This window comes from Cupressus sempervirens, chromosome 2, assembly GCF_028749045.1.
Source record: "Cupressus sempervirens isolate cs-2001-9-10 chromosome 2, ASM2874904v1, whole genome shotgun sequence".
In the NCBI taxonomy this organism is placed as follows: domain Eukaryota; kingdom Viridiplantae; phylum Streptophyta; class Pinopsida; order Cupressales; family Cupressaceae; genus Cupressus; species Cupressus sempervirens.
This window is the reverse complement of record NC_143119.1, coordinates 44,420,046-44,433,754: the sequence shown is the minus strand read 5'-3', so window position 1 is coordinate 44,433,754 and position 13,709 is coordinate 44,420,046. Positions and strand designations below refer to the sequence as shown.

The 13,709-nt window shown below is 31.7% G+C and overlaps 1 protein-coding gene across 1 annotated transcript in view; it reads left to right on the top strand.

Annotated features, from left to right (window-relative positions):
* Window positions 1-12,152, top strand: part of LOC149570984 (putative phospholipid hydroperoxide glutathione peroxidase) — a 43,957-nt gene extending 31,805 nt beyond the window's left edge. The window contains exons 6-7 of the mRNA XM_089815665.1: window positions 11,958-12,038; window positions 12,089-12,152. Of these exons, the coding sequence (XP_089671791.1) occupies window positions 11,958-12,038; window positions 12,089-12,152 (145 nt within the window). The remainder of the gene's footprint in view (window positions 1-11,957; window positions 12,039-12,088) is intronic.
* The last annotated feature ends 1,557 nt before the right edge of the window (window positions 12,153-13,709 follow it).

The following is a 13,709-nucleotide window of genomic DNA, read 5'->3' as shown; positions in this document are numbered from 1 at the left end:
TATCTGAGAATTTTCTACACTACCTCATCCTTAAGTATTATTCATCCTGTGCTGTTTACCCCTATTGCAATCTTTGTGATCATTTGTACATAAGATTTGACGATGTCATCTTCTTGCATGTTGTATTAAAATTCCTTCTTTTCCGTATATGTGAATGAAGATAGCTCACTCTCATATTTGATATCAATCTGATACATAACGAGTGTTCAATAATGAGCTCCATATGAATCAAATGTGTTACCATCTCATTCTTCTAGTTGTCATAATCATCTCCATCAAATTTAAGACTCATTCTTGTAATTCATTGCAGATCTCCTCAAGATTCTAAGCTTCTATGATTAATTAAAAACTTATGAAACTAATCACCAAGAATTTTAAAAAATGTATAACACTAAGAGACCATACACCGTAACATATTGATTTTTGTTCTAAAAGAAAAACCTTGATCAAAGGGAAAGCCTTGATGAGGATGATGCCCATGAAATAGTTTACTAACATGTAAGCTCCTTGTAAAAAGATGTGACCTAGTTAGGAGTCAAATATGGTACATTTAGTACAACATACCTTATTAAAGTAAATATCCCTTTTAGGAGACCTTGAGCCCTTTTTATAAGGTTCTAACTATATTAGGAGTTGATGAGAATAAAAGGCACACTGTTTGATCTCACGGCTAAAAGGATGAAGGGTTAAACCACGTTTACAAAAGGATAAAAAATCCAACAATGTGAACTGATTGATATGCAACTTACTTACCAAAATATCTCCTTTGAACTCCACTAGGATGATAGATTCCACTCATACCTCTTCTCAAATCACCCAACAACTTATCATCTCTTCTTTGACAATCCAACATCAAGGCTCACATCTATACTTATCATTCCATACATCTCATTCCTCATAATAACTTTTATATATATACCAATTATAAATAATTAATTAATTTAGGCTATTAGGGCTTCCTTGATGTACAAATAACTACGTATAACCATTATAAGGTATACATGCATTATCAAGAAATTATACAACCATTACATGAATTGTTCTACATGATACAATAATAATTTAACATTTTCCAGTACCATTTCACATGCTACAATGATCTAGTCAATTGCCAGTAAAATACATTGCATATTACACATATGTATTCTTTCCAGAGTACAATATATGCACACAAACAAGTCTTTTATCACCTTCCATGCTCTTCAACATTGGTTCGTACTCGCCATCAAGATATAACAAAAATATTGCATCCGCATCTGGCATATTTTACTTCTCACTGGTTTGCTACTAGTTTTCACAACACAAATTGTAACTCATATATAATATTAAATAAAATGCAATGAACATTGACATGATGTATATAATCCTTCTACACAAATGTAAGTTCATGTGTCCAAATCTATTGACTATTGCTTACACTGAACTTATGTTGGCATCAACGATAAAACCAATTATTAATACAATACTTCTACAAAAATATAAGTGCCAATAATCTCTACTATTTCCAACAGTTTTATCATTTTACCTTGAAATCACAAGTCCTAGAACCAGATCTTCATCAAAGGACATCATGAAAGAAGGTAATTAAAGAATTTTCTATTGGAAATATAAGGTGGGCAAGGTTACTAAGAAGGGAAGGGTGAATCAAGTACCAATAAAAATTTATCTTACTTCACTAATTAATCCTTCATATAATATTCTAATCTAATTTTATGCATGAAACAATTAAATGAAATAAAAATTTATAACACTTTGACATAAGAAATGTTGATCCAGAAACCTTTCAATGAGAAAGTAAAACTTAGTTGGGGATGATACCCATAAGCTTTAGTACTGTAGTATAAAGTTAACTTGTCAGATATCTAATCTTTGTATAATGTGTAGAGGAATGGCTTGGGTCAAGTGATAGCTGATGTGCATTTGCCTTCATGTCTTCATCTATCTTGGATAACTTCTCCTTGATATCCTTGATGTCATCAATGTTAACCTCATATTCTAGAGGTTTAACCAATGCCACTCTAGGTTTGACTACTTGAATGTATACTTTTTCACAGTCCACCATGAAACATATATCATCCTAGTAATCTTCAACAAGTTTCTGGGAATCCTATATCTATTATTCATCTTCTCCTTGAATGTTTCAAAGTAGATATCCATGATAATTAAATTTTTTTCACCCATCTCTGCTATATACTCATTAATCTAATACAAAACAGGAATATCTTTCCTCCATACTACTTTACCTTTGGAAGATTTCTGAGTAGAGAAGAATAAATATGTTATAAGAGATCCAAACTTACATGGATTATTCTTTGATCCTTCGATGCTCTCCATATTCTTGTTGAATTGATTCAACAAAAGCTCAGCAAGGTTGAAGGATACATTATTCTTTACAACCTTTTAAGTCAGAACAGCTTCACATGATCCATTATTTAATCTTCTTGTACTGTAAATCTTATGTGTAATGGTATGGATGACAAATTTCAGTTCCATGTCAGTTACACTACTAATCTTTATTCCTCTTCCATCCCACAAGGAAAGAGTTCTCTTTTATGGTTCTACCTGACCTTGGGTTTTAGTTGTCTTTTCATTGTTAAGCATTGGGATTCCAGTGATCTTATGAATCATTTTCCTGGTTATTTGAATATGTTGCTCCAACCATAACTGCCCATTATGTACATGACTCAAAATATATCTTGTCTATTTGACCTAGAAGCCTCTTGGCATATGAGAGATATGAGTCAAGCCCTTGGTTTCCAAATGTTGATGTTTAGGTTTCAATGCATCATCCACACATAATTCCTTAAATTCTTCATTCATTTACAGGGTTTCAAATTTTTGGATTGACAATGATAAAAAGAATAGATGTATGCAAGAGTAATACCTTAGGCAGAATTTGTGATTCTACACCAACTGGGTCAAGCACCTCTCCAATCGTTGGACTCAACTTGAAGTTTGGTGTGTTGCAATCAACTCCATGAACCAACATTTCAAACCCTTTCTTTTCTTTTCTTCTCAAAGATGCCATGCTCCATAGGGTTTTTGAAAACTTCAAAAATCCTTTAACAACAAATGCTCAAATCACTTGGGGGATCTAAAATCGGTCTGCACTAATAGCTCTAGAAATTTGCAATGAAGACAATGCCTTTGATTCCTTTCTTTTAACAAATTTCCACCTTTCAATCACCATTAATGTTTTCTACTTCATACTCACTTGGTGACAGACTATTCTCCACTCAGTTTAGTGTTTAATACTCAAGAGATATCTACAACTTGGTAGAGTCTCCATCACTCGGTATGGGCTATCAATTAGAGTCTGCAACAATATGTAACCCGACCTTTCTTGGTAAGGTCCTATGACCCAACCTTACTTAGTAAGGTCTTCTGCTTTTCATCATGCTTGGTGATCCCTGTGCATCTCGAATGCTGATTGGATCAGTCTTTCTATTGGTTGGAACTGATGTTAGATTACTTCCTTTGAATCATAGTTCCAGTGATCTCTATAGGGAACTAAGTTAAAGTTTTTGGACCACCCAAATAATTGACTTTGGTGTCATTCACTTCATGATCTTGGTTTACATTCTCTAGAGATTTTAGTGCCCATTGTTTCCTCATTTTCTTTCTTATATTGTTAGCTTTGGCTTTCTTTTCATCTTCAATTCTACCTGTGTTGATATAGTTTTTGGAAAGATGTCCAAGTTCTGTATAGATAAAACATCTCTTGTTAGTGTCACTTTTTCTCATATGATGTTTGACACAATTTGCTCCAATGTGCCCAAATTCACCACAGTAGTGACATTTGCACCATGTATTGTAATCCCATCCAAATATTGCTTTCACAATTTGTTTATTGGGTTCCACTGGTTGGTTTTACATTCTAAAGATTTTTGTCCTTGTTTCTTGCAATTATGACATTTACCTTCAAACTTAGGTTTTTCTTTACATTCAATTGCTCTATGACTGTGCTTATTACCTATAACACTTTCCATTAAATTTTGCTTTACCATTATTCCAACATTTATTTGATGTATGACCTATCTTACCACAATGATTGGAAGTAGGTCTTTGATTCTTTTGAGCTCCTTTCTTAGATGATTCACCTTCGTCTATGTATCCTATTCCAACTTTTTCTTTGTGTCTATATTGACTTTATTCATTCAATTGATTCATGCTTTCTTGAGATTTCATTATTCTTTCATAGGTTTTGTTTTTAGTGTTGAGATCATTCTGTAATCTTTCATTTTTTGACCTTAGATTCATAAGTTCTTCATCTGCATTAGTGAGTTGATCAATGAAGTCTTCTTGTTGAAGGAAAAGATGTTGAATTTCGTTGTTCTTTCCTTCTATCTCTTCTTTAGTTTTGTCATTTTCTTTCATGACTTCACATAATCTCACTAATTGGATTTCTTGTGCTCTTTCCATCTTTCTAACTTCTTCTTGAAGATTGGAATTCTTTTCTAATAGATCTTTGATTGCTTCATTAGCTTCATCTAAATTATTTCTAGATATATATCTTCAATTATTTCTTCAATGTAGAGATTGTCATTCATTTGTACTGCAAGATCTTTCCTTCTTTTCAATGATTGAGAGAGTTGCTCCTTTTCTTTATTTAGTTTCCTAATGGCCAATTTAAGATCCAAATTTTCATTGTCAATAGCTTTATCTAGCTTGTATACCTCCATTGCCTCTAATCTTTTCTCAGTTTGTTAAACTTTTTATATGAGAACTTGACTAGCTTTGATACCAATTGTTAGAAATATAAGGTACACAAGGTTACTGAGAGGGGAGGGGTGAATCAAGAACCAATAAAACTTTATCTCACTTCACCAAATAATCCTTCATATAATATTTTCATCTAATTGTATGTATGAAAGAATGAAAGTAAATAAACATTCATAACACTTTGACACTAGATATGGTGACCCATAAACATTTCAATCAAAAAGTAAAACTGGGGTGAGGATGATACCCACAAGCTTTAGTATTGTAGTATAAAGTTAACCTATTAAGGCTTACAATTGACCACTTCTAGTGATCTACCCTATTAGGAGCCATAAGGACTGTGAGATCCACCTTGTCAAAGTATTTACAATCATACAATGAAGTATGGACTCGGTTAGGAGATTTAGCAAAGACTGTTAAGTCTACCCTATTAAAGGATTTGGTTGATGCACCTATTAGGATGAACCAATGGTTGATCTCTAATCTGTAACTCTAATTTGTTGGTTGAGATTCCTTGTATTATAATAATCACCTAGCTGTGATAGATAAATATATTTTGTCCCTTATACTTCTTCTAGCCTTCTTAAATTCACACTTCTGCTGATCATACACTCTTCACTTCTCTTCTTTAGATATGATACAATGTATCACATATATACCAATCCAATTTATAACTTACCAGAGTCAGCTACAATACTAATTTCATCATAATTCACAAAGTTGGCCCAAGTATTAAAACTCGAGTTCTAAAGACAAACTCGGTGTTTTTTTGATACACGAGAAACATTGTTAATGCTTGAAAATCATTGGCATTCAGTTGAACTTTGAAGCTTGGTCCATATTAATCACTTCTAGGTAGCTTGAACTCGGTCAACCTTGTGTGACTCAGTGAACTCTAAGAAACTCAGTAGCAACTGGATCACTCGGTTGACACTACATGACTCGGTCAACACTAGATCCACTTTGTTAACCATATGATCTCAGTAGACACTATTGAACTTGGTTAACACTGTAGAGCTTAGTTAATGCTATGATCTTCTTCACTTCCATTGACTGGCTCGATAGTCTCTACTACACTCAATTTTCCCTAAACTTTGTCTCTAAAGCTCAATAAACACTATGTAGCTTGACAAACATTGCAAACTAACTCATATGCTTAGTAGACACTGTATTCCAATTACTTAGCTTAGGAGCAACTGAGCCACTTGGTTAACACTGCAAATTGAATGATAAGCATGGTAGCAATTGTAGAGCTCGTAGCAATGTAACCAATTGACTAAGCGTTGAGTCACTGATAGAAAAATTGACATTTATGTCAATTTTTTCTAAGTGAGTAGTTACTATTTTGTCCTTTCTATATATTTTTTTTGGTAACAAGAATATGTATGTTAGATGAAAATGTGACATATTTCTCCTCTAGGCCTTAGCTTCTTTTACTATCCTTATTTCTATAAAAGGGTAATCGAGATCAAGAGATAAGGGCCAACATCTTTTCAGTAGAACTTTATTTTTGAGTTTGTTAGTCCAACAAAATTTTATGGAGTGCTAAGAAATTTTGTAAACATTCAATGGAGCAAACAAAAGTATTTAGTGTTATTATGTTGAAAGTTTTGATTGAGTCTGATTATGTCTCTCATTATATATCAAGAGTAACATTAAACATAATGAGATTACATATTTCTAGCTTATTTATCTCAAGGGTGTGAATCTTATGCATTTTTTTCTAATTTGATCAAGGATCTTATTAAATCAATACATTATTATGATATATTTTTTTGTATTCATGATTTAATTTAAGGAACTAATTAAAGTGATTAGATACTAATGACAGATTTATTGGGTTTACTCAAGGACTTTGATAAGTAATCTTGGTCATATATATACTTGTAAGGTAGTGTTATCTTAGATCCAAAAGTTTATCTAGAAACTTATTATTATAAGGTGTAGATATATGTCAAATTTATAATGAACTAAATAAATAGGCACTTTCATATTATTTCACACAAAAATTTGAAGAAATAATGAGGTTCATTTTTTAATTTGTATATTGAATAAGTTTGTAATACCTTATGTCATGCTTCATTTTAAGTAGTACAGATCAATGAATAACTAGCCATTGTTTAGTATCTCCTTAATTATGTTCATTCTAGTACTAGATTTATCTAATTACTTGATTTCATCTATAAGTTTGGGGTAGAGATTATACAAGATTATCAAATGAATACATGACTAGGTGTTGTGGAGCCTAAAGTGTAGAAGGCGTTGAGTCTTCCTTATTAGTTGGTCCAAGTCTAATTATCTAGTGATAATAATAATTGGTTTCTTTAAGTAGATGAATGGGTCACTTAATTTCATATATGATTAAATCCTATTCTAGGAGGAAACAATTAAAAGATTGACATTTGTAGAATTAATATTCAAAGCAGATGTAGCCCCGAGAGGTGGTACATAGGTGGAAAAACTAGATAATGAACTAGGAATCATATAAGTCTCAAAACTACTAGTAGGTTGGGGTAAACGAAGATAATGAGGATAATCCTTAATGTGTGTACCATTTTGATCAATGATATGTGAAATAGTATGCAAGAAATCAACACAATGGTCATCATTCTGAAGTATCTTCCTCATCATTTCTACTAAAGTGATGATGTTTGAATTAGAATGTTCTTAACCTTCTTTGGAAATATTTTGCTCTTGGGTATGAGACACTCTTAAGGTTTCATCATCATCGTGAGAAGAGTGGGGAGATGGATTCTCAATAATAGTGGTAATGTCATTAGAATTCATGTGTGGTTCATTAAGATTCCTAGCAAATAAAGAGGGCTCAAGATCAATGGGGCCATAATTATACAAATTATCCTAACCAAAATGCTATATGTATGATTCAATTGTATAAAAATAATGTAGAAGGAAATATGGAAAAGGTATATCTATTAAATGGAAGAATGAAATTTTAAGGGTAGACAAAAACTCAACACTAATTAGATTTATCCACCATAAATGGATTCAAAATACATAATTACACATGAGATCTAATGAATAGAACATATAACCATGAAATGATAATGAATTGAAAGGAGATATATCAAAATATGTAGGACTGACCAAAATGCATAGTAAAAAAGTGACACATGTGTAGTAGAGGCCATATTGTCTACCCCTTTCCTAATGTATAATCAAAAAGAAAATGACCTAGTAGGCTAAGTGGGACTTAAGCACTTAGCGAGTGTAGTAATATTTTATGATTATGATTAAGATGAGTTGGATTTGAGAGAATATGGATGAGTAATGTACTTGATAAAAGCATAATTAAGGACAATATGCAAGATTCAACAAAAACAAACAAATATAAGTTAGCTAGTAACTTGTGGCGCCTTGAATCACCAATTAGAATGTAGATTGAGTGTGTGGTTTTAGTTTAAGTAGATTTGGAGCATATAGAATTCCTTTGCCATTGTATGCTTAGGTACAAAATATACCCACCCACTGTATATCTTGCACTTTTGTTTATATTTGTTAGGTGCAATCCATTGGATCACATACTTTTCATATTTTTAACAACTTCATCACATGTTCCTATCAACATAAAAATAGGGATGGTTTAGTTGTAAAGGATTTGCCTTGCTCAAGCACATATTTAGGAATCAACCTTGAAATTAAAATGAAATTGCATAAAGGAAAGCATGTAAATATAAAGGTTGTATGGTTCTTAATATTAGTTGTCGAATCATGGAATGGAATCCAAGATGCATTTTCACAAATGCATGGATCTATGAACACCATTCCAATATCTTTAATGTTGTTATGCTTAATGCATTCTTTCCTTAAAGAATGAATGAATACATGCATGTAGGTGACAAAAAAGATCTTCTTTCTTGATTGAGAACTCTTGTTGGACATCATAAGAGATAATCTTTCTATATTAGAAAACTTCCTATAAAATACCTTAGGACTCTTATAGAATGATTGAGACATGAATGCTTGAAAACTCTAGAAAATTTTCCTTTAGATAGCAACAAGAAGCGAGGTTCAAACTAGGCATTTTATTTCCTTTTTTTTGGTTCATTTAGGTAGTTTAACTTTAAATTGAAAATTTAAGACTATAATAATTTTTTTTACAACAATGAATTTATTTCTTTATGAGACTTTGAATAGCTGAGATTATTCATCAATATAAATGAAATAAAATTAACAGGTAAAGATGTTAGTGAAAGGTTGAAAGATATTGATGTTTGTATACTATTCAATAATGTGACAAATATTATAAAAATAATTCAAAATGCATGATCATTATAGGGGATCCTACCATATTCAACATAATTGTATCATTTAGGATTATTAGCGTGCCATTTGAGAGCTTTAAAACTTTGAGTAACTAACCTTGTTGAATATTCATATAAAATATCAACCTCAATGATAAAAGATATATATTTTACTTTAACAAAAATATTTAGATTATGTTTAGAAGTAGTAGGAAGGTGAAAGAGTTTTGGGTAATTCATAGGTTCATTTGAGGTAGATGGAGTGAGAGGAGAATGTGAAAGAATTGAAAGATGATGATTAGAATTTCATTTGGCATGATTTTGAGGATTATATCCTTCAAGGATTTAGATTTGTCACTTGTTGTGCACAATGAACCATTATAGGCTCTAAACCAATGGCATCTTATTCCTATTTTCTCTTTACTAAAGATGTTTACTATTTTGGAGATGCTACTTGTCCTAGTATTGTTTTGAGTGAGGAGCTCCTCATGATTTTGGGTGCAAATAATATAGTGGATAAATATTTGTCTTCCTATACCTTCTAAGAACTTTTCATCTCCACTTTACCAATGTTAGAGTCGTTGCTAGGGCCTAGTGTTGACTAGTACAAGGAATCATCAAAAGTCCAAACCACACATTGTAGTCCTTATATTATTGTTGTAGAGTGTAGTTATTAGGTGTAAAAGGTACTTGCTTTCCTTGTGAAAAAAGTTTCATCCAATCTTAAAAACTAGTAGGGAAATTGTGTAGAGTCTAGACTCAATATTGATGTTTTTAGAGCTTGGTCTAAGAGAAAATATACATAGATTCATTGAGACCTTGGTACTTGTGAATGATTTATTTCTCTATGTTATCCCTCCAAGAATATTATATATGTACTCTCTTATTTGGTATTGGTTTTTTTCATAGATTTATTGAGACCTTAGTACTTGTGAATGATTTATTTCGCTATGTTATCCCTCTGAGAATATTATATATGTATTCTCTTATTTAGTATTGGTTTTTTTTGTAATGCTAGCATTTTCCTTAAGAAGTATCATACAATCTTGGATTTAGAGAAATAATAGAGTCCTACACAAGTTAAGATTTCCTAGTTTATAGATCAAACACCGGGGCAAAAATATTTGGATATGAATTTCTTGTATTGTTGGCCAAATTGTTAATGATACATAATGTAGATAATAATGATTTTGTAAGATTCTATATTGATGTGTATATGAAGCAGGTGCTTGTTTATCTAATTACATTATCCTCTAAGTTGGGGAATGTGATGTAATAGATCAAACATATGAGCTCTTTAGGTTTTGAAATAAATGCGCCATGGCTGGTTATGTTTTTGATGGGTGTAGAACATGAAATCAAGTTTAATTGAACAAAAAAGATCTGTCAATTCTTTTAAAGGTTGGATTCACATCCTTCTATGGGAGGGAGAGTTCTCTATTCTAGACAAGACATTTTGAGCACATCATTCCTTGTTTTGATGACCCTATGAAAAAATATTTAGAGGAGTTGGATAAAGGAGCATTTTGTGAAAGGGTATGCCTCAACAAGGCTAACCCAACTTCTTGGGAAAAATGATTGAAGACCTCAAAATATGAAAATAGGAAGACCTACAAGTAAAGTCAAGTTTAGTAGAAAATTAATGACTTACGAAATTAAACAAAATATAAGATAGATGAAAATGATAAATCTATAAAAATAAACATAGTTCAATTGATTATTTGAACTATTTAAGTTTAAATCTATATAATAAAACATTTTAAAATACCTCTAAAATATTCATACAAAAGAACTATAAAATCAATTTCATATTATTCAAGATTACATTTGTTTCAAACAATCTAGTTTTTATTTCTTTACATCGTTAGAGTAGTTGTTCAAGAAAACAACCAGCCATGGACCCTCAATTTTGAGTTACAGGAGCTTTGACAATCTGAACAACACTAAAACAAAGTCATTACATTATGAATTACATTTTAAGAATGTGTGTCTACAACACTTGCCAACTGCCTTCTTGATGTAAGAAGAATAACTGCTGGAAGAAAAATTATAGCAAGGCAAAAATAAAAGTTACATTGTGTGAACAAATTGGAGCAGCTGGAGGAAACTATTGAGGGAAAGATGAGCAGCCACAAATGTGTCAGCCAATTACCGTTACAAATCCAATGTAATCCTTGTAATGTTGGAAACAATATTAAAAAAAGTTTAAAAATCACTCAAAATTCAATCTAAAAACTTAAAATTTGCTATGTTAGAAAGTAAGTCTAAGTCTAATGACTTAAGCTGACAATCTTTTAACAATTCAAAACAATGTCCTAAGAAGAACACCCATCCCTTTGCAACAAAGCAATTATCACATCCTTTCAAAAGCAAACTGATACAATTTTCACCATTTCTGAAGTCTCCATGAAATTTGTAGTCACAACTGATCTTCTCAATGTACTCATGTTTCCTTTCTAAATATTAATCTACATCTTACCTTTTAATTTCAAATGTTGCACCATTAATTCTTCACACATTTAAATTATTTTATACCCATTAATGACTATTAATTGCATTTGAGCTTCAAATCACTGTCATCTAGTCAACATTTATCTGACATCATAGAAGTGTAAAGATAATTCAAAGCTGTTACTTCTTCATCCTTGACTTGTTTCATTCATTCAATGCTTTTAGTAGTTGAATTGTACTTACATTATATTTTATCCAATCTACAGCAGAAAATAGACATCCACCTGTTTTCTCCCTTTAGTGAGTCTTCTTCCATCCCGATGCTTGAGATAGCATACTGAACTTTCATTGTCAAACCAAGTCCAAAATAAGCATGGTTTACCCCAGGGAAGGAAGGACAAAAACTATGCTGAAACCCTTAATGCATTGAAAAAGGCAGAGGAACATGAAACTTACAATATCATGAATCCAAAAACCTGTAATATCTCATTTCGGAACAGGCGAATATTTTGATGTTAACAGCAGCAAAAATTTTATTAAAGCTGTGATATCCATGGAATTCGCTTCAAACCGCCTGCATGCTCTTTCCAATTGTATGAAAAGGTAAAGGCCTACATTATTCAATCAACTGAATTGAATTTTTCATTTTGAAGGTTCGGAGGTTGTGTTGGATATCACTGTCTATTCAGATTCCCTAACAATTGGCCTTCATACTGAATCACTTTTGTTTTGCAACTGCATAAGAACAATGTTGACAATTAACTATATATTTTCTGAGAAAAGCTCGCAAACATGTGTTTTTAAAGTACTATAGTTTTAGACTTTCAAATTAGCCAATGAATAAATGAATGAATGAATGAAACAAAAGCAACTTATGAGACTCACAAGTTAACACACGCTACGGAAGGGAGGAAGAAAACTTTAGCTAGTTGTGACCTCTGTAACCTTTTGATTAATGTGTCTCTTCGTTGGTGGATTTTAATAATCAAAAATTACAAATCACAAACTATGCTACGCCCTTAATATTGGTGTATATAGGGATATGGATAGTCAATTTGTGGCTATCTTAACCCTTAATCAAGTCATGTTATCATTATTATATTATTATTTAGGTAGGGAGGTCGGCCTAGGTGTTATGTAGAGTTGTGTCTATTCAACCTGAGCATAATTAGGAATATATAGGAGGTTCTGAGTCTTATTTCAACATCATATTGTGAAGTGTGTTCTCATTGGAGATATCTAGAGGTTGCCCCCTCGAAGTGGCCTATTGCTCTCAGTTATTATCAAGTATTTATATAATATTTAATATTATTTCTTCTATTGGGCAAGTTATTTCATTACAAACTATTTATAAATTTTGATGCCTTTCCAGATAAAATATCATGTCAACTAATATTCGCATATTAAGTGGCCTCATCACCCAAATGAAAAGTAGAATCTGAAAACTCATTCAAACTATGACAAATAACTGAAACAATATGATTGAAAAATGTCTTACAGAATCTTTGAAGAACTTACATCAATGCATTGGAGAGCTGAACCTACAATTGCACTATTGCTTACATGGTGGTCATCATTAGAATTTTGTTCATGGTGGTCATCATTAGAATTCTATATAGTCAAGCCCCCAAAGAGTTGCAAATGGTTAGAGAATCGTTGATGCTTGCATTGTCATCATCATTAGAACCCTATTATAGTCAAAATTCACAAAGGGTTAGCAAATGATGAAATTAAGTTATTCTTAAGAAATTTATTATCTTTGAAGAACTTACATCAATATTTCTACTAGTATTGTTGCTGACACCGCCATCATCATGAAACTTTTGTTAAGTCAAGTCCACAAAGGGTTAGCAAATGTCAGATTAAGTTAATCTTAAGAAACTTAGAATATTTGAACAACTTACATGAAGACCTCTATTAAAATCATGGTTGACATGGTCATCATCATCAAGCTCCTATTTTAATCAAATTCACAAAGGATTAGAAAATGGTCAGATTAAGTTATTCCTAAGAAAATTAGAATCTTTGAAGAACTTACATCAAGACAATGGAAAGCTGAACTTCCAGTAGTATTGTTTCTTATATAGTCATCGTCATGAGGTTCCTATTAAAAGTTCTCAAAGGTTAGCAGATAATCAAAAAGGAGAAAAACAAACATATTAGTTGTAACAATAGCATAACTTTTAAATCTTACTTTCTATTTGAACAAGACATTACAGACCTTTCAAGATTCTTACTTTTCTAATACATAATATTAGCACAGTCCATTATCAA